The 22,704-nt window shown below is 43.9% G+C and overlaps 1 protein-coding gene across 3 annotated transcripts in view; it reads right to left on the reverse strand.

Annotated features, from left to right (window-relative positions):
- Positions 1 to 22,704, reverse strand: part of MARCHF5 (membrane associated ring-CH-type finger 5) — a 366,957-nt gene that overhangs the window by 221,961 nt on the left and 122,292 nt on the right. For all 3 annotated transcript variants that reach the window (XM_068110060.2, XM_068110058.2, XM_068110059.2), the window contains exon 2: positions 8,994 to 9,196. In XM_068110060.2, coding sequence (XP_067966161.1) covers positions 8,994 to 9,196 — 203 coding nt within the window. The remainder of the gene's footprint in view (positions 1 to 8,993; positions 9,197 to 22,704) is intronic.

Consider the following 22,704-nt stretch of genomic DNA (forward strand, 5'->3'; position numbering starts at 1 on the left):
TCACGCAAAAGATCGCCCTCTACCGTGCGCAGAGATATAACCCGATTGTTCAGGCGACACGCTACGAGCTCCTGCCTTCTCCTGCCTCTATCTCCACGGGACGTGCCGGGGACCGGAGAGAGCTGCACGGAGCCGATCCTGTACGACCACCGCGGAGCTGGTGAACATCATCCTGCCGATCAGCAATCCCCGTGTGAGTGTGTGTGTGAGACGGGCCTGTTTGTCCAGGGGTATTAAGTAAGACTGTATAAGGCTGCTCTGTGTCCCTTTCCTTCTACCAATCCTTGTATCGTGTAAATAAATTCTGTTCTTCCTTCTGATTCGATCGTTCCCGTGATTTCTCCATTGGCTAAGCGTGGTACGAATAGAACCGCTTGAATCGGGTTGCACCATCTATAACGGTGCGGATCACGTGCACGCAACCGCTCGGCGTATCACCAACACACGTGGTTCGTGCCAGGCTTATTTCCTCGCTTCAGGGCAGCGCTAGTACTTAGGTAACAGCGAATTTGGTCCTGAAACCCTATTTAGCGCTGTCTGGAAGGGACATAATAGGTCTCGGGTCGCGCCAGGTCAGTAAAGACAAGGGGATTAATCCCGCCTTGGCAAGGGGAGAAGGCCGGCGGCAGATCCGCAACAATATATTACCCCAGCAAGCTGGTAGTCATTCTGCCAACATCGGATGGATGACAGGCTGAGTTAACCCACCTGGTGTTATTTTAACGGCACGACGGGTGCTCAAACTCAAGACCCTAAGATGTTACTCAACCGTTAAGCCAACACCAGGCATATACAGTACACAGCGCCTATAGAAAGTCTACACCCCCTTTCAAAATGTTCACTTTTTGATGCCTTTTAGCCTGGAATTAAAATGCATTACATCAGACTTTTTTCATCTTTATTTACACATCGTAACCCACAACTTCCAAATAAAAAACAAATTCTACAAATTGCAGAATATCTTGGTTGGATAAGTGTCCATCCCCTGAGGTAATACTTGGTGGAAGCACCTTTGACAACAATTACAGTGGTCAGTCTGTTAGGATATGCCATTCAAGGACATTTATCTTTTTGTTCCTTAGCCAATCCAATGTAGCTTTGGCTGTGTGATTCGGGTCATTGCCATGCTGAAAGGTGAACCTCCGTCCCAATTTCAGCTTTCTTGCAGAGGGCAGCAGGTTTTCCTCTGGGACATTTCTGTATTTTGCCACATTCATTTTCCCTTCTATCCTAACAAGTGCCCCAGTCCCTGCTGATGAGAAACATCCCCATAACATGATGCCGCCACCACCATGCTTCACAGGAGGGAAGGTGGTCTTTGGGTGATGTCATGTGTTGGGTTTGCGTCAAACGTAACATTTTGCATTTAAACAAAAAATTTCCATCTTGGTTTCTTCAGACCACAAAACGTTTTGCCACATGGCTTCAGAATCTCCGGAGTGGTTTTGTGCATACCTCAAACGAGACTCAAGGTGGGCTTTTTGAGTAACGGCTTTCTTCTTGCCACCCTACCATACAGGTCAGATTTGTGGAGTGCTTTGGATATTTGGAGTGCTTTGGCAACCTCAACATTCTCGTCCTCCTCGACCTCAGCGCTGCCTTTGACACCATCGATCACACCATCCTCCTCACCCGACTTGAATCCACCTTTAACGTTACCGGCACTGCCCTCTCTTGGATTAAATCATACCTCTCTGACAGACGCCAGTTCATCTCCATCAATAACTGCAAATACCCCACTGCTCCCCTCCCCCAAGGTGTCCCCCAAGGTTCAGTTCTTGGCCCCCTCCTCTTCATCCTTTACCTGTCCCCCTCGGTCACTTAATCCGCCGTCATGGTCTCCAATTCCACTGCTTCGCCGATGACATCCAGCTTTTCATCTCCACCAAGTCCGTCTCCACCGACACCCACTCTATCCTGACAAACTGCATCACTGAAATAAAATCCTGGCTTCAAATCAACTTCCTCAAGCTTAACTGTGATAAATCTGAAATAATCATCATTGGCCTAAAAACGCTCACAAAATCCACCCATAACTTTGCCCTCAACATCGACGGTATCCCAGTATCCACCTCCCCTCACATCCGGAATCTTGGCGTCATCTTTGACCAAACCCTCTCCTTCGACAAATACACTAAACAGATCACAAAGTCAGCCTTCTTTCACCTGAAAAACATTGCCCATCTCCGCTCATCCCTCTCCTCCACGGCTGCAGAAACCCTCATCCACGCCTTCATCACCTCCCGTCTGGACTACTGCAATAGCCTCCTCTATGGTTCACCCTCAAAAATCACCAATAAACTCAAATACATTCAGAACTCCGCTGCCCGTCTACTCACCCATTCCCGGACCCATGACCACATCACCCCCGTCCTTTACAAGCTTCACTGGCTCCCCATCCCCCAGAGAATCCAGTACAAAATCCTCCTCTTGACATACAAAGCCCTCCATAACCTGGCCCCATCCTACCTGGCTGACCTCCTCTCCAGACACACTCCCACCCGCAACCTCCGCTCTGCTGGTACCAACCTCCTGACCCCCTCCATCCGGACCAAATTCAGATCCTGGGGGGACAGGGCCTTCTCCATCGCTGCTCCCACCCTCTGGAACTCACTACCTCACACCATCAGAGACTCCTCCTCACTCACCACATTCAAAACATCACGAAAGACCCACCTGTTCAACACTGCATTCAACATTCAACCCACAGCATTTAACCCCTGACTATCTCTTCTCCTTCTCCCTCCTTTTGCTTTAAATATTTCCCTATTGATTCTTGTCTTTTTGCAATTGTTGTTTTCATGTATTGTTATGAATTATGTTTTCCACTCTGTCAAAGCGCCTTTGGGCTTCTTGAAAAGCGCTATACAAAATAAATGAATTATTATTATTATTATTATATTGTGGTCACATGCACACAGTGACCAGTCTTTACCATAAAGGCCTGTAGCTCTTTCGAAGTCGCCATTGGCCTCTTGGTGGTCTCTCTGATCAGTCTCCTCCTTGCTTGGTCATCCAGTTTGGAGGTACGGCCCAATTTAGGCAGGGTCTTGGTGGTACCATACGCCTTCCACTTCTTAATTATTGTCTTGACTGTGCTCCAATAAATATTCAAGGCTTTTGAAATATTTTTATACCCATCCCATGATCTGTGCCTTTCCACAACTATATCTCGGAGGTCTTTTGAAAGCTCCATGGTGCTCATGGTTGAGTCTTTGCTGTGGATTTCACTACCCAGCAGAGGAAACCTACAGGAACAGCTGATTTTATTCTGAAATAATCAGAATAACTACAATTTAACACAGGTGGAAGCCAATTAACTTTGTGTGTGATTTTGAAGGTGACTGGTTACACCTGAGCTAATTTACAATTGCTATTACGAGGGGGGTGGACACTTATCCAATGAAGATATTCTAGTTTTGTATTTTTAATTAATTTTCTGAAATTTGGAGAATTTATTTTACACTTGGAAGTTGTGGGTTACAATGTGCTAGCGAAGGTGGAAAAAGTCTGACTTAATGTAATTTCATTCCAGGCTATAAGGCAACAAAAGGTGAAAATTTTGAAAGGTGGTTTGAACTTTCTATACAACAACAACAACAACATGCATTTTAAGGCCATGTTCCCTGCTAGAGCGGGGGTTAGCCTTGCGGTCCCCATGACAATCTTCTCCATTTTGCCCTATTTTCTGCATCTCTCCTTGTTAACCCCCTTGCCCGCATTTCTTCTTCCACCATCTTTAGCCAAGTCTTTCTCGGTCTTCCCCGTCCTCTACTTCCTTCTACATTAACTTCCATCACTCTTCTCAACCAGTCACTTTCATCCTTCCTCAATACATGACCAAACCATCTCAACCTGTTCCTCTTCACAGCATCAATCACAGGCAATATTCCCATCATCTTTCGCAATTCATCATTTGTCTTCCTCTCTCTCAACAATACTCCGCACATCCATCGAACCATTCGCATTTCCACCCCTTCCAGCCTTCGTTGCTGCTCTACATTCATTACCCATGTCTCGCTCCCATAAATCATAACACTTCTCACACATGCAGCATACACCTTTCCCTTCAGCTTCAGCGACACTCTCCTCCTCATCAGCACGCCACTCAGTTCCCGAAACTTTTTCCATGCACATCTCACTCGAGCAACCGTTGCCGAGTCTGATCCACCTTCTCCATTCAGCATGTCTCCGAGGTAGCAAAATGTTTTCACACCTTCCAGCTTCACGCCGTCTCCAAGATCCAACTCAACATTTCCTCCATCTGCAGCTCCCTCTGTGCACACCTTACATTTGAATGTAGCTGCCACACTGGTTAATGACCCTCTCAGACCACTACATTTTTGATGAACCCACTCAGCACACATTGTACATTGAATGGAGTTCACTCCGACACCCTTCCTGCACACAGCACACGGCCACTTCCCAGTTCTTTCCACCTCACCACATGCTTTACCACTTGCCATCACCTTAGTCTTCCGATATTCACCTTCAGACCTTTTGTCTCCATACATTCCTTCCACTTGTTCATCTTTTCCTTCAGTCCATCCATACTTTCCGCAATCACCACCAGATCATCTGCATACAACAACTCCCACGGTAAACCCTCCTTTACGTTCTGAGCCAGCACCTCCATCACAGCTACAAATAGTAGTGGACTTAGTACCGACCCCTGATGCACTCCCACCTTCACCTCAAACTCACCACTGTTCCCGTCCTTCGTCCTTACAGCTGTGCGCGCTCTTTTGTACATTGCCATCACTACTCTGATCAACCATTCCTCCACTCCTAACTTCCTCAATGCCCATGTCAATACTTTGCGTGGAACCCTATCGAATGCTTTCTAAAGATCAACAAACCCAAAAAACAACTTCTTCCTCTTATCCATGTACTTCTCCTGCAACTGCCTCACAATGAAAATCGCATCTGTTGTTCCTCTTCCTGGCATAAATCCAAACTGCATTTCGTCGATCTTCACTTTCTTCCTTATCCTCCTCTCCAACACCCTTTCCAATACCTTCATTCCATGCTCCAATAACTTTATCGCTCGGTACGAGCCACACTCCAGAGGGTCACCTTTCCCCTTGTATAGAGGGATGAGGGTACTCAGTTCCCAATCCACTGGAATGCGGCCTTCTTTCACCACCAGATTACAGATCTCTGTCATTCTCTTCACACCCCAACTTCCTGCTGCCTTCAACATATCTCCCACAACTCCCGTCGGCCCTCCCGCTTTTCCACTCTTCATTGCTTTTATCGCTTCCTCAACTTCCTTCTCAGTTATCTTCTCTGCCGGTCCTAAAACTGGGTTACTCTATATGTTGCCATCCCATTCATTCTCTGTATTCAACAGCATTTCTATATCCTTTCCATTTTCCTTTAATTCCATCTGGGTCGACAACCATTTGTCCCACTTCATCCTTCAAGCAACTCACCCCCATCACATCACACCTCTCTTTCGCTATGTGCTTTGCAATCCTGAATACTGCTTTCTGACCCTCTTCCGAATCCAAGCGTTCTCCGAACATTTTCCTACATGCCTCCTGCGCCTTTGCTACCTCTTTCTTTGCAGCCTTCCTGGCTGACTTCTAACTTTCATGCTCTGCTGTTTCTGCTCCCGTACCCTTCGCCTTCTGCCACTGCTTGAACTTCTTCCTCTTCTCGTCAATCTTCTTTCCAACTTAAACATCCCACCAACATATTTCCGAGTGCCTCGGTGGTCCTTTTGTCCTTCCACATACCTCACCAATGGCTCCCAACAGATTAGCTTTCATTGACATCCAACCACTTTCAAGCTCAACCACATCATCCTCTACCCTACTCAGCCTCTCTTTTAATGCCTCCCTTACTGTCACCTCTTTCAACCTCCACACCTTCATTCTCGGTTGGTACTTCACCCGCCAAGCTCTCCTCGCACCTTTCACCCTTATGTCGCAGACAACCACGTGGTGCTGTGAAACAGCCTCCTCCCCCGGGATCACCTTTGTGTCCCGGAGGTGCCCCCTATCTCGCCTACGCACCATCAGGTAGTCAACGGTTGTCGTCGACCCACCTGACGTGTATGTAACAAGCTTATTATCCTCTTTCTGGAACTGAGTATTACAAATCAACAAATCAGCTCCATCAGCAAACTCCAAAATCCTTTCACCTTCTCCATTTCTCACACCATATCCATAACCCCCATGAACTCCCTCAAAACCATCCATACTCCTTCCCACATGTCCATTCAGGTCTCCTCCCACCACAACAACTTCCTCATCTTTCACGTTTTCCATCAGCTTCTCTATCGCACACCAGAACTTGTCCTTCTCTTCATCGCTTCGACCAACCTGCGGAGCATATCCCGAGATGACATTCACCAAGAGCTTTCCAATCATCATTTTCACCATCATCAACCTATCACTCACTCTAGTCACACTCACCACACTGTCTACAAACTCCTCAGAAAACAGGACACCAACACCATTCACGCCCTCCGGGCACCCTTGCCACACAAACTTGTATTTCTGTCCCTGCCTACCCTCCACCATTCTCACACCACTTCCCTTCCATCTCGTCTCTTGCACACAACATATGTCCACTCTTCTTCTGACCAATACTTCCACCACTTATCCTGATCTCCCTGTCATTGTCCCTACATTCCATGTCCCAAACCTCAGAAACCGATCTCCACTTCGGGCTGCACCCTGCCCATATGTACTTGTAATTGTCATGGTTCTCTTTTTTGAGGCAATGTTTTTATGGCCGGATGCCCTTCCTGACGCCAACCCTCTTAGTCGTCTCTTACGACACGCAGGGATACAGTGTACCTATTCTGACCAGGGTACACACTGGGAAACGTTTAAAACATGGAAATTCTGGGGGTGGGGGGGGGGGCGGCGTCAGCATCACGGCTGCGGTTTTAACATATTCCAACAATATCCAAACAGAACCATGAAAACCATGAAAAACAATCCGGGAAAAGTCTCCAAGCGAGAACGTGGATTTGAGAAAGGAGCAGAGGCGGAAGAAAAACGAGATACAGGGGGCGGGGCACAAGTCGAGACGAGGAGGAGAGCGAACAAGCACGTGTCTGGGAGGAGAGAAAGAATCAATATAGAATTCTTTGTCTAGGGAGGTGAGGTGAGGGGGAGAAAATAAAATAAAAGAAACAAGTAATACAGCGAAGGAAAGAACTTAAATTGACAAAACACCGACGGGGGGAGGGAAGCTTCAAGTTACCAGGCCGCGCACGAGGTACGACCCAGAAAACGATTAATTACACACAAGTTTGTACGAATTACAAACCAATACTAACTAGAAACACACAATAACATGTACACAGTAAAATAACCAGTGGAAATTTGACAAAGACAAGAATGGGAAAACACTGAAACTTTGATGCCGTGGAGAGATCGAAGTACGCTTCACTCGCCCGAGGAACCGGAAGCGGCCAGGCTGCCGTGGAGTGGACAGCAAGTGGATTTCACTGCCGTCTTCTGAATGGAGAGACTCATTCACACCGACGTCATCAGAACGAGGTGATTCGTTCTCCTTTGGTTCCACAGTATGTTGATCGTGGCTACAACCCTTCCCCTCCTTGTCACGTCTCCAGCACTTATACTTCAGACGCTTCCAAAGAGTGGCTTTCTTTGGTGGAGTGGACAGCGTGTGGATTTCACTGCCGTCTTCTGAAGAGAGAGACTCATTCAAACGGACGTAATCAAAACCAGGTGATTCGTTCTCCTTTGGTTCCCTCCGGCAGGTTGAACAGTTTATGTTTTCTATCCACTGGTGTTGGGCTAGCGGCTAGGGTGCCGGCTTAGGATCCTAGGATCCTGGGTTCGAATCCCGGTCGATCGCTGAATTAACGCCAGGGGGGTTGACTCAGCCTGTCATCCTTCCGAGGTCGGCTAATTGAGTACCAGTTCACTGGTAATTCCCTGTTTGTCGTTAAAGGCGGCAAAAAGGGTTGGCGTCAGGAAGGGCATCCGGCCGTAAAACATTGCTTCAAAAAGGGGACCTAAAAAACAACAACAACCACGGTTCCCGAAAAAGGCCAACCCCCGCTTTGCAGGGAAAAATGGCCTCTAAAGGTGGTTATTTTATTTTTATACACTGATAGGATAGACATGATAGGATGTGGACAGTACCCAAAATGTAATCTCCCAGCCAGGCTGATGCCATTATCTGATAAAGCCAATTGCTCCAATCCCCCAATTTCTGATTCCTCTTCTTCAGTATTATTATTATTATTACTATTATTATTAGTACTAGTAGTAGTAGTAGTAGTAGTGGTAGTAGTAGTAGTAGTTGTTGTGGTAGTATTTTTATCATCGTTATTGATTGCAGTTCTAGTTAGCCACCAGGGATACATTTTTCAGTGCTGCTAGTTGACGTCTCAATCTTAAGCATTTGGTTGTCTGTTGGCATTGGAACACTTTTGAGGTCTATCTGTTCATTCCACCGCCTCCATCTTGTCCACTTGTTATGGTTTTGTGTGCTTTGAAGTCTGGTATTATAGACGTACTCAACCCTGCCAAAACAATCCCTCATCCAATTTCCTGAACAATTCCCACCTTTGCTTCCCTCCACCACATCTTTTGTACTCAACAACCTAGATTTATTCATATATTTGTAAGGTCAAATCGACAAACAAAACTTATTTAACCTTTCCCTCACTTATTTTTCCTTCACACCCCCAATAATTTTCTTGTAAACAGGCAGATATAATCACTTTATTCCACTACTCATCTTCACCAAGCTTGCACATCTTCGACTCCAAGAAAAGATAAAACAAGAAATCAAGGACAGGGCACTTGCTTATTTATGGCTTCATTATGAGAGATAATAATCCCAATTCAAAATAATTTCATATGTGTGAATAACTCAGCAGTAAATGAACTTTCTAAATCATATAATTGAACTGTTTTGGTGAGCGATTGCATTAGATTTCAGGATCCTGTATTTTTTGGAAGAAATTGTCATAAATACATGGAACATGACTTGCTTACCATGCTTGGGAAATATGATGATATATTCGGCATTGCACTGTGGGCAGGCCACAGCTGAGGTACTGTTGCCTTTCTGCTTTTCATCAACCCAGCGCTGCAAGCAAGCTTGGTGTACCCATTTAGTTGAACCACGGCACAGGCAAGGCTTCACCCAATCTGCAGCACGGTCATCTTCCTCCGTGGCAAAGCACACCCAACATGTCCTGCATGGTAGACCAGACACGCCAGTTGGAAATGACAAAAAAATATCCAAAAACCAAAAACAATTTCCAAATTATTATGTACATCTATAGCCTATTACTCGTATAAAAGGAGCCATGTATGTGTCTGTCGTGCTATAACTTGAGCACGGCTTATCGGATTTCAATGAAACCAAAGACGATGCATTCAGGGAGCTCTCAAGAAGCGTTGTGATGCAAAAAAGCAAGGAAAGAAGGTTAGTGCATGGGTACATGGGCATACACAGCGAAACTGTAAACGCCAATCCCTGCACATAGGGAAGGGTGTCAATATTTTGGCCACGACTGTATGTATCCCTTGAGACCGTTTGAACAAAATAAAAAAGAGAGGGGGAGAGTGATAATTTGTTTTTGTTTTTTATCTTCCTCTTAGTGTGTTGTTGTATATTATTCACAATTCAGCATCTAAAAAGGGTGTGATGAATATCCCATTGACACTCTCACCCCAACCACTCTGCCTGAGTATACAACCATGCTGGTATTTATACACTGCCTAATTTTATTTTTTCCATTAACAACAGCTGTTGCTTTGAATAACTGTCAACAACAATTACACAACGATTGGTATTCCCCTCAGTGAAGTGTGGTCTTATATTCTAGTGTAATAAAAAAAAAAACCCAAACAAAGAAAAAAAAATCAAACAAGGAAATTAACAAAGAAATCGTGGTGGCCTAATGGTAAGGACACTGGAAAGACGTCCTAGAGGTTGTGGATTTCGATTTAGCTAAAGGCCGCAAGTATTAAGGATTCTCTGGGAACAGAATCGTGCTACATATCGTTTTTGGCCCCATCTGTCAATGGTGAAGAATCACTTTAAGAATTTAAAAAATTCTCGCATCTGGGTCCGGATTCACCAAAATCGAATCAATTTATCCTCGTCACACGCCCCACCTGTCCACCAGGTTTCATCCGAATCCGTCGATAACTTTTTCAGATATCTTTATGGGCTTCTGAGAACAGAGATATGCTACTATTCTCAAAATAATTACTATGGTACTTTTGGAATGTCAGTAAAACCCAGCAGGCTCATAAATGACCTTCAAGGAGGGATCGTCTGCCCACCAGCCAGTCGACATCCTGTAGTTGACGCTACAATGCTTTCAGGGTAATTTGGGATGAGCACTAAAATGAAAATGCAATACAACCCCAACCATACAGGGATAGAATAATTGCCACCCAAACTGAGGGTGCTGTCAAGTGATGACCCACTTGACCAGGATGATCCACTTTTAAAATTTTTTGGAAATAGGTGGATTAGACCTCCAATATGGTCCAGATCGTAAGTTCCTCAATAATTCGAATCAAAATAACAAGCTTAGTACTCAAAGTCAAGCCAATAAATTGTTGTTTAACCTTTTGATTCCAATATCGCTCGAGTAAAATTGTGTGTTGTGGGATGGTTTAAACTTAAGAAAGGCAATCATGAATTTTCTTTTTCACCAGGCTTTGTGAAAATCCAACCTTCAGTTTAGAAATGTAAGCTAGAAACACAGATGATGGACAGACGGAAGAATAACAAATCAAGGTATGAGCTCGTTGAGAAGACGATGTCCACATGTCCCAAATGTGATAAAATACATAACCAATCGATAATCCCAGGATGTCGGCAACGAAAGCAGTTAACAACCTCAAGTCTGAGCAAACAATGGCTCCGTGCCAACAAGCCACAAGCACCAGCTCAAACATGGCTGATATTGAGCTGAAAGAATCCCATTAGCAGGAAAATGACTTGGAGCTCATAATTGCCATTATTTATTGCCTCTGATGCAAAAACATAATTTTAAAAGCAGCAATCAACCACTCTTCCAAATCTCTAGATGAGTATTTGTATCACCAAATCGATTTTAAAAGTTCTTATGCGGATAAAATTAAATTTGTGACACCTATGAAATAAGATCCTGAAAAAATAGCAAGATAAACCAAACTGCAAATCAATCTTCTTTTCCACCAGAAATATCAAATTCCCTTTTTTGTCAAAGTCCAGTGTGTATTTCTAAAGCCAATAACATAAACATAATGAAGCAGTAAGATGCATCACAAAGATATGTGATCGATGCACAATAGTGCTCCTTTTGCAACAAGCAACCTCACTCCGCCCCAAAAAACACAGCATAACTTCAGATAACCGAGGAAATGAAGCGCTTATCAACCATGCAAAATCGAGCGCCTGTGATGATTTCTTTGGGAGACATTAAACCTTCATATTGCAACATTTCAGAGATGATTTATGAGCCAAAACAAACTTTCAATTTCAACATTCCTGATATGGCTTTTATGAAAGATAGCACAATGTTGTGCTGGAAAATTTTCATTACTAGATTTGCAATTTGAACTCAAGTTTGATTGTGTGAAATAAGTGACAGAATTAATTAGGTTGACGATAATAAAATTATAAAGAAGTAAGCTTGTGTCATTTTTCCATATGACTAAGGGTGGCTTAGCCATCTGAATTGTCACACGTGAGCCCTCACTCTGTCACATATACAGTCGTGCCCCTCGGCAGCAAGGTCAATTCCAAATCCTCCAGGCAACGTCTTTTTCAGCCTTGACCCTTCATTCAGCCAGAATTGGCACAACATGACCCAACTGTACCTCAGTGTGTCAGGGACAGTTGAAGGTTTGCTCTAGACACACAATAAGGCTTGGGTATGGCTGGGTCACGTGGAAAAGCAGAATTACATGATCTGTTGAATAGTAGTTTGCCTAAGCCAACAACCACAATTTTCATTACGACCCCTATTTAAATGGGGAAAACAAGATAAATTAATCAAAATTTCCCTCTCTCACCCATAGTCATAGATTGGAGCCCTGGTGTTGGGCTAGTGGCTAGGGTGCCGGCTTAGGATCCTAGGATCCTGGGTTAGAATCCCGGTCGATCGCTGAATTAACGCCAGGGGGGTTGACTCAGCCTGTCATCCTTCCGAGGTCGGCTAATTGAGTACCAGTTCACTGGTAATTCCCTGTTTGTCGTTAAAGGTGGCAAAAAGGGTTGGCGTCAGGAAGGGCATCCGGCCGTAAAACATTGCTTCAAAAAGGGGACCAAAAAACAACAACAACCACGGTTCCCGAAAAAGGCCAACCCCTGCTTTGTGGGGAAAAATGGCCTCTAAAGGTGGTTATTTTTATTATTTTTACCCATAGTCATAGATGCCACCTGGCAGGGAGGAGATCTACTGGCACAGATTGACAAGCTTTTCATTTCATACTGGAACTATTCTAACTCTGATATATTCTACCCCTATTAATTGGTTTCCGAATCGCTCTCCACATGTCTCAGCCCTGCTTCGGCGAGAGGCCCAGACAGCATCAGTGCCCATGTCTAAAATCCTGCTCTCGATGCTGCTTTTGCTTCTCTTCGATCTGCATGACTATTTGGCCTGTCCTTATTTGGCCTGTCCTTCTTTGGCTGCTTCGTGTCTGCCTGTAAGTCAGCAAAAACCACTCCTGTCCACAAGACAGGTACTAAAACATATCCTGTCAAATACTTTACTTCCAATTATAAGCAAAGTAATGGAATCAATCATTGCTGCTGCTGTCTTTCCTGTTTTCATACAGTGTGATTGGAGTTCATCATGGTCACTCAACTCTGGACATGCAACTGCTCCTCCAGGATTTGCAGAGCCATGGAAGACCAAATTTCCAGGAGTTTTCCAAAATAAAAAGTTGTTTTCCAGGACCTTTAATACAAATATTTTATGCAACATCTGACATTGGAATAAACCACAAGAATAAGAATGAAACCTCATCTGATTAATTGCTGCTATTCCATTGAATGCGATAAACCATTTCCGTGTGGATTTTATGGTAAATACCTGGGGGAGGTTATAATTGCTAATGTTCTCTTAAAGAGTCTGAGCCTGGTGTTGGCTTAGCGGTTAGGGTGCCGGCTTGGGATCCTCGGGTCTTGGGTTAGAATCCCGGTCGATCACTGAATTAATGAGGGGGGTTGACTCAGCCTGTCATCTTTCCGAGGTCGGCAAATTGAGTACCAGTTCACTGGTAATTCCCTGTGTGTCGCAAGAGGCAACCAACAGGGTTGGCGGCAGGAAGAGCATCCGGCCGTAAAACACTGCTTCAAAAAGGGGACCACGGTGCCCAAGAAAAAAGCCAACCCCCGCTCTGTTGGGGAAAATGGCCTCTAAAGGTGGTTCTTTCTTCTTGTTGTTCTCTTAAAGAGTCTGGCAGAAGTAACAATTCTGACTGGGGACCTGGCAGATTATTATATTTGCACAATTTTCCTGATTTTCCAGGAGTTTCAAGGACTTGGACAAGTCTTTTAGGACTTTACAGTACTAGAAAATGCTTTTCTATTTTTCCAGGAATTTCAAGGAGTTTCAAAGATTGTGCGAACCCTGTCCTCTCTCAATGGACAGGACCATCTCCCTTGACATATCTCGGGCATTAAAAAAATTGCAAAAACCACTCCGCTTGCCAAGATGTGGAATGCCTATGGCATACAAGGCTACCTACCGTCATTCCAGGAATTGTGACTCACTCCACTCACGAGCAGTAAATGCGTTGCTTTCAATGGAACCCTCTCCTCCCCTGTTGCAGTGGAAGCAGTCGCAGTGGTTGCTTCACAGTGGTTGCTTCCACATTATTTATAAACCATCATTCCAGAAAGTGTGTTGGGCACAATCTTTTTCCTCATCTAAATTCAACATAAACTACCTCTGTGATGTCATGAAAAACCCTCTTCCTTTTTGCAGACAACTCTGCATTATCATACAGTCGACCATTCCACTGATAGGCAGGCAGTAGCTGCATCACTATCTGCTGAAATGAAATTTTTTAGATGATGGTCTGATAAATAGAACATGTCATTAAATTCTGAAACCTCTCACAGTCTCGCCTGTCACTCCAGAAGGATCATCAAACGAACCCAACTATATATTTCCACGTTCAATCAGCAACTGGAAGGGGTTCAGTATCTTGATCTCATATTCCAAATGGGCATGCTCCATTGTGCCAGGTCTTTCCAAAAGGAACAATGACTGCACTGTGGCCACAACCTGCGACACAAAATATATATTTTTCGCCTCCTCTGTCCATTCAACTCCCTCAATCTTACTGTTGAAGGTATTATGCAATTATGAATCTCCGAGGGTCTTCACAGTTTAGTTCATAATCAATTACAAGTCTGACAGACAGCAGAGTCTGGTTTCAGATAACTAATACACCAACTTCGTACAGGAGCAGCAGGAAGGGTCATGCTATTATCCTCTCTGGGGTATATAGATTACAGTAGATCTAGGCCTGGGCTGCAAGAACGTCGGGGGTTACCAAGTGGTCAGTCACCAAGATTCTGGTAGAGTGTTCGCCAAGGGGCTTAAGCATTCTTGAGCAAGCATTTCATTCAAAACCATTGATAAGGAACGGTTGGCTGGCTTGGCAAAAACTAGTTAGCTGCTTAGTACCTGAATACACCCCGGCCCGGGTATCTTGCCTTTCAGTTTAGTGCTATTTCAGGTAACGAAAAAAACCCCCATTACCTCATGGCCCAGCTTAACTTCTCTAATCTGTCGCATTAACCTTGTGCCTGTCTGTCTGTGTTCCCATGTGAATGAGTAACATTAGATAGAGCTGTGTCTGCCCCATGTTCTCATGTGAATGAACAACATTAGATAGAGCCATCTGTCATGTGTTCCCATGTGAATGAATGAGATTATATAGAGACATGTTTGTCCTGTGTTCCCATGTGAATGAATAACATTCGATGGAGCCATGTCTGTCCTATACAAGGGGAAAGGTGACCCTCTGGAGTGTGGCTCGTACCGAGCGATAAAGTTATTGGAGCATGGAATGAAGGTATTGGAAAGGGTGTTGGAGAGGAGGATAAGGAAGAAGGCGAAGATCGACGAAATGCAGTTTGGATTTATGCCAGGAAGAGGAACGACAGACGCACTCTTTATTGTAAGGCAGTTGCAGGAGAAGTACATGGAGAAGAGGAAGAAGTTGTTTCTTGGGTTTGTTGATCTGGAGAAAGCATTCGATAGGGTTCCAAGCGAGGTATTGACATGGGCATTGAGGAAGTTAGGAGTGGAGGAATGGTTGATCATAGTAGTGATGGCAATGTACAAAAGAGCGCGCACAGTTGTGAGGACGAAGGACGGGAACAGTGGTGAGTTTGAGGTGAAGGTGGGAGTGCATCAGGGGTCGGTACTAAGTCCACTACTATTTGTAGCTGTGATGGAGGTGCTGGCTCAGAACGTAAAGGAGGGTTTACCGTGGGAGTTGTTGTATGCAGATGATCTGGTGTTGATTGCAGAAAGTATGGATGGACTGAAGGAAAAGATGAACAAGTGGAAGGAATGTATGGAGAGAAAAGGTCTGAAGGTGAATATAGGAAAGACGAAGGTGATGGCAAGTGGTGAAGCATGTGGTGAGGTGGAAAGAACTGGGAAGTGGCCATGTGCTGTGTGCAGGAAGGGTGTCGGAGTGAACTCCATTCAATGTACAAAGTGTGCTGAGTGGGTTCATCAAAAATGTAGTGGTCTGAGAGGGTCATTAACCAGTGTGGCAGCTACATTCAAATGTAAGGTGTGCACAGAGGGAGCTGCAGATGGAGGAAATGTTGAGTTGGATCTTGGAGACGTGTGAAAACATTTTGCTACCTCGGAGACATGCTGAATGGAGAAGGTGGATCAGACTCGGCAACGGTTGCAAGAGTGAGATGTGCATGGAAGAAGTTTCGGGAACTGAGTGGCGTGCTGATGAGGAGGGGAGTGTCGTTGAAGCTGAAGGGAACGGTGTATGCTGCATGTGTGAGAAGTGTTATGATTTATGGGATCGAGACATGGGTAATGAACGTAGAGCAGCAACGAATGCTGGAAAGTGTGGAAATGCAAATGGTTCGGTGGATGTGCGGAGTATCGTTGAGAGAGAGGAAGACAACTGATGAATTGCGAAAGATGATGGGAATAGAGCCTGTGATTGATGCTGTGAAGAGGAACAGGTTGAGATGGTTTGGTCATGTGTTGAGGAAGGATGAAAGTGACTGGTTGAGAAGAGTGATGGAAATAAATGTAGAAGGAAGTAGAGGACGGGGAAGACCGAGAAAGACTTGGCTAAAGATGGTGGAAGAAGAAATGCGGGCAAGGGGGTTAACAAGGAGAGATGCAGAAAATAGGGCAAAATGGAGAAGATTGTCATGGGGACCGCAAGGCTAACCCCCGATCTAGCAGGGAAAATGGCCTTAAAATGCATGTTGTTGTTGTTGTTGTTGTTGTTGGAGCCATGTCTGTCCTGTGTTCCCATGTCAATGAATAAGATTAGATAGAGACATGTTTGTCCTGTGTTCCCATGTGAACGAATAAGATTCAATTGAGCCATGTCTGTCCTGTGTTTCCATTTGAATGAATGAGATTAGATAGGGCCGTGTCGTGTCTGTACTGTGTTCCCATGTGAATGAATAAGATTAGATAGAGCTGTGTCTGTCCTGTGTTCCCATGTGAATGAATAAGATTAGATAGAGCAGTGTCTGTCCTGTGTTCCCATGTGAATGAATAAGATTAGATAGCGCAGTGTCTGTCCTGTGTTCCCATGTGAATGAATAAGATTAGATAGACATGTTTGTCCTGTGTTCCCACGTGAATGAATAAGATTAGATAGAGCTGTGTCTGTCCTGTGTTCCCACGTGAATGAATAAGATTAGATAGAGCTGTGTCTGTCCTGTGTTCCCATGTGAATGAATAAGATTAGATAGAGCTGTGTCTGTCCTGTGTTCCCATGTGAATGAACAAGATTAGATAGAGCCATGTCTGTCCTGTGTTCCCATGTGAATGAATAAGATTAGATAGACATGTTTGTCCTGTGTTCCCATTTGAATGAATAAGATTAGATCGGGCCATGTCTGTCCTGTGTTCCCATGTGAATGAATAAGATTAGATAGACATGTTTGTCCTGTGTTCCCATTTGAATGAATAAGATTAGATCGGGCCATGTCTGTCCTGTGTTCCCATGTGAATGAATAAGATTAGATAGACATGTTTGTCCTGTGTTCCCATTTGAATGAATAAGATTAGATAGGGCCATGTCTGTCCTGTGTTCCCATGTGAATGAATAAGATTCGATGGAGCCATGTCTGTCCTGTGTTTCCATTTGAATGAATAAGATTAGATAGGGCCATGTGTGTCCCATGTTCCCATGTGAACAAATAAGATTCAATCGGGCCATGTCTGTCCTGTGTTCCCATGTGAATGAATAAGATTAGATAGACATGTTTGTCCTGTGTTCCCATTTGAATGAATAAGATTAGATCGGGCCATGTCTGTCCTGTGTTCCCATGTGAATGAATAAGATTAGATAGACATGTTTGTCCTGTGTTCCCATTTGAATGAATAAGATTAGATCGGGCCATGTCTGTCCTGTGTTCCCATGTGAATGAATAAGATTCGATGGAGCCATGTCTGTCCTGTGTTTCCATTTGAATGAATAAGATTAGATAGGGCCGTGTGTGTCCCATGTTCCCATGTGAACAAATAAGATTCAATCAGGCCATGTCTGTCCTGTGTTCCCATGTGAATGAATAAGATTAGATAGACATGTTTGTCCTGTGTTCCCACGTGAATGAATAAGATTAGATAGAGCTGTGTCTGTCCTGTGTTCCCATGTGAATGAATAAGATTAGATAGAGCTGTGTCTGTCCTGTGTTCCCATGTGAATGAATAAGATTAGATAGAGCTGTGTCTGTCCTGTGTTCCCATGTGAATGAATAAGATTATATAGAGACATGTTTGTCCTGTGTTCCCATTTGAATGAACAAGATTAGATAGAGCCATGTCTGTCCTGTGTTCCCATGTGAATGAATAAGATTAGATAGACATGTTTGTCCTGTGTTCCCATTTGAATGAATAAGATTAGATCGGGCCATGTCTGTCCTGTGTTCCCATGTGAATGAATAAGATTAGATAGACATGTTTGTCCTGTGTTCCCATTTGAATGAATAAGATTAGATCGGGCCATGTCTGTCCTGTGTTCCCATGTGAATGGATAAGATTAGATAGACATGTTTGTCCTGTGTTCCCATTTGAATGAATAAGATTAGATAGGGCCATGTCTGTCCTGTGTTCCCATGTGAATGAATAAGATTCGATGGAGCCATGTCTGTCCTGTGTTTCCATTTGAATGAATAAGATTAGATAGGGCCGTGTGTGTCCCATGTTCCCATGTGAACAAATAAGATTCAATCGGGCCATGTCTGTCCTGTGTTCCCATGTGAATGAATAAGATTAGATAGACATGTTTGTCCTGTGTTCCCATTTGAATGAATAAGATTAGATAGGGCCATGTCTGTCCTGTGTTCCCATGTGAATGAATAAGATTCGATGGAGCCATGTCTGTCCTGTGTTTCCATTTGAATGAATAAGATTAGATAGGGCCGTGTCGTGTCTGTACTGTGTCTCCAGGTGCATGAACAACATTAGATAGATCCGTGTCTGTCCCATGTTCTCATGTGAATGAACAACATTAGATAGAGCCGTGTCTGTCCCATGTTCCATGTGAATGAATAAGATTAGACAGGGCCGTGTCCCCATTTGAAGATGAATAAGATTAAATAGATAAGATTTATTGTGATTCAAAACAGGGAATGTATTTTATATCTGTTACCCCAGTTTTGTTGTCTGTCTCTGTCTGTCTCTGTCTGTCTCTGTCCATCTGTCTCTCTCTGTCTCTGTCTCTGTCTCTCTCTGTCTCTCTCTCTGTCTCTGTCTCTGTCTCTCTCTCTCTCTGTCTCTCTCTCTCTCTCTCTCCTCCTCCTCCTCTCTCTCTGTGTCTCTCTCTCTGTCTCTCTCTCTCTCGTTCATAAAAACCAGTACATGTTCATTCGAGGTACGGGACTTTGCCATTAAGCGCGACAGAATTGGCTTTAAAAATCCAGAAATTGGCTGATTGGGAAATGCACATTTAATGCGCATATATGGGGCATTTCAAAAATAATGCAGTGCTATTTTTTTTAGGGAGGCGCGTATGGGCTTAATTAAACCTCACTAATAATTTAACACTTGACCCAAACAAAGTCAATGGAAACCTTAACGCAACAAGCGCAGACAGTGCATAATCAGCAGAGGCCTAATGTGTTAGGCCCACCAGAAAACCAAGATGGTGGCAATACAATTTGTCTTGGTACGATGGTGGGTGGAGTCAAGCGACAGATGTGGGTGTGGTCTGGCAACTGTTTGTCCAATGGATGCACATTTCAAAAATCGACACCGAACAAAAACACCAACAACAGCAACGTAAAGTTCTTGTATACCTGCGACATGTCGCAGGTAAAAACAGGCATAATCACAGTCTATGATTTACCACGCTATTTATTTATAATGTAGCAGGTACTGTGTCATATTTACCACCACTCTTCTGGTTAAATTTCCTCTGCCCTCACAGCCCTTTGACCCTTTCCATCAACTTTAAGAAATATGCATTCTTTTTGTAACACCTCCACCTGGTTAAACTTCTAAAATCCAGGCTCAGACACACTTCAACACCTGTCTGGGGAAATCACCTTTAAGAGCCTTTTCTATCCAACTCTTCCCCTCAAAGGCATCAAAGCAGGAGATTCACCAACATCTCACGGTATCCCCCATCCTTACCGATAATTACCTCCATGGACCCTTCCTAACCCGAACATTTAATCCTTCCAAGAACTGCATTTTAAGGAGGAACAAGGAGTTCCAGGAACTGCAATTCTTCCAGTGGCTGTTCAGAGAAGTACATTAGATAGTTCAACTGCTGATCCATGTGGGGAGAGAGTGCGAGTGTGGGTAACTTGCCAGCGTTCACCGTTATGGTTAATGTTCCGAGTAGCTCACCAGAAGGCTGATCTGCCCAGGTCTAATAAAAGTACTTTAGCAGGAGCACACAAGAGATGCATTGTTTGAAACAAGGTGGAATCCATCATCAGCAAAATGATAAAGTCGGTTTTCAAGAGAATCAGGCAGATCATTGACATTGATCAAGAACAACATAGGTCCGAAGATGCTACCTTGTGGAACCCGAGCCGAAACAGAAAGATCATGAGCAATGAGACTTTTCATAGGGTTATACACTGTTTTCACTCATTGTTGAAATCAGACAACCACTTGACCAGTGAGGTCTGAATATCAAAATAAGACAAATCAGAAATCAGTACAACCTACAAATCAACCAGGACAAAATGTCAGCGATATCCTAAGATATGGCCTGAAACCCTTGTTTGTGGTTTGGAGCATCCATCCAGTGCTGCGTCAGGTTACTCAACTTACACATTGTTCACAATTCTGTAACTGTATGCATATATCAGCATATTCTTTTCCTGGAGATATTTTCAGCACTGCAACACGACTCAAGTGAGAAAACATGCAAACAACAATAAATCATCTGCAGTATACTGTATACACAAGCAGAAAGTGGGAGGGAGAGAGGAGGGATGGGTGTCTTTGCTTAGATGGTATAAACCTCGAGAAATGGTGAGGATATGTTTGTATCAGAATGAAAAACATTGACAGTGTGACGCAAACACACATACACCCTAACAGTAAATACACGTAATCAAATTAATCTCTGCAGGCAAGCACACACCCTGTAAAACATGATCACCGAACAACACTGTCTATGATATGTCGGTGTAACCCTTGGCTATCACGGTTATGTCACCGCAAGTTAAAAACTCCACAATCAGATGAAAGCCCAAAACAGATGTACTGGAGTTGCTTACGACAACAATGGGGGGATTTCACAGATACGCACCAGAGGAAAACAAACACACACAAACACACACACACACACACACACACACACACACACACACACACACACACACACACACACACACACACACACACACACACACAGAAGGTGGATACTCCTGAGACCTGGTAATTCTCTGTTCCATCTCCTGAAACCCAGGAGATAGCAGCCAACAACAACTTACATGTGTGCATGCGCACACACACACATATATGCAGTTATACACAAAATCATGTAGGTGGATACTTTGCTTTGAGACCTGGGAGGGTTCTGCTCCACCTTCTGAACCCCACATATGGAGATAACAACCACACATACATATCTATATATATATATATATCTGTGCAGCGTCTGTCCTGTCCTGTGTTGTCTTGTCACTGAACTACTTTCTCAAACTTTTGTGAAATCGTACCAAACTTCTGGTATGCACATATCTCTCTCGTCGGTATGTCCTAAGGGTATTTGTTTGAAATTTTTTCCAATTTTATTTATTTATTTTTTTGGAATTTTTTGGGGAATTTTTTTTTTCAACTTCAATTGTTTATAAAATGTGATATCACGTATATTACAAATACATTTGTGCAAAATAATTGTTTGAATTATGATTGGTTTAAACCATGACAAAACGGCAACTCGGGTACAGTCATTTATCTATACTAGGGCATGCCCGTACTATATATATATCTAAAATTATATCCCCCCCCCCTCTATTTACATGAAATGGTTTGGTCCATTCGCAAAGCCAAAGCGAACGGCTTGCGAGTACGGTGACAATCCCCCCCCTCTATTTACATGAAATGGTTTGGTCCATTCGCAAAGCCAAAGCGAACGGCTTGCGAGTACGGTGACAATCCCCCCCCTCTATTTACATGTAATGGTTTGGTCCAAAGCGAACGGCTTGCGGAGTTTGGTAAAGAAATCGCCATAGCTCGGTAACTACTTCTCCGATTAATATGAAACCTTGAAAAGGCACATCCTCAGGTCCCCAGCAATATACCTGGCAAGTTTCAAGTATATCGGACCCGTGGTTGTCGAGAAACAGCGGTCACAGACACACAGACACACACACATACACACACACACACAGAGATTACTGGAATTATAGATAGACTAGGGCATTGCCCGTACGTGGGTGCCCGTTCCTTGCCCAAAAAAAAACAAAACGCTACCCGTACGCTCTACCCCGCCCGTACGCCCGTAAACAAAAAATAACAACGCTCTTCGCTTCCGCCCTTCGCTCTGACTGAATTGGGAGAAATAATGCGCATAAGAAATCGAATTACGTACCGTAATGGCGGTCAGCTCGTAACGCGCACACTGTCCGGAAGTTCGCATATCGCATATCTATCTATCTATCTATTAATGCCCATTTATTCAATTATCGCCAACGTATTTTGGCTTTTTGCAATTTAATCGCAAGGAAAAGTAGAAAGAGAAGAGGGAAAAAAAGAAAAGCCTTGCCTTGCTGCAAACAGCTGCTGCAAACAACAACAACATGGAAGGCTGCACTGTCCGGAAGTTGGCATATCGCAGTTACGATTATTTTAGTGTTAATGGCCAATTATTCAATTAGCGCCAACGTATTTTGGCTGTTTGCAATTTAATCGCAAGGAAAAGTAGAAAGAGAAGAGGGAAAAAAAGAAAAGCCTTGCATTAACGCATTAACGCTTGCATTGCATTAACGGTTCGGCACACGTGATAGCTCGCTGCTCTCTGATTGGTTGAAGCGTTTTTTGGACATAGC

Source organism: Myxine glutinosa, chromosome 3 (assembly GCF_964187855.1).
Source record: "Myxine glutinosa chromosome 3, kmMyxGlut1.1, whole genome shotgun sequence".
NCBI lineage: Eukaryota > Metazoa > Chordata > Myxini > Myxiniformes > Myxinidae > Myxine > Myxine glutinosa.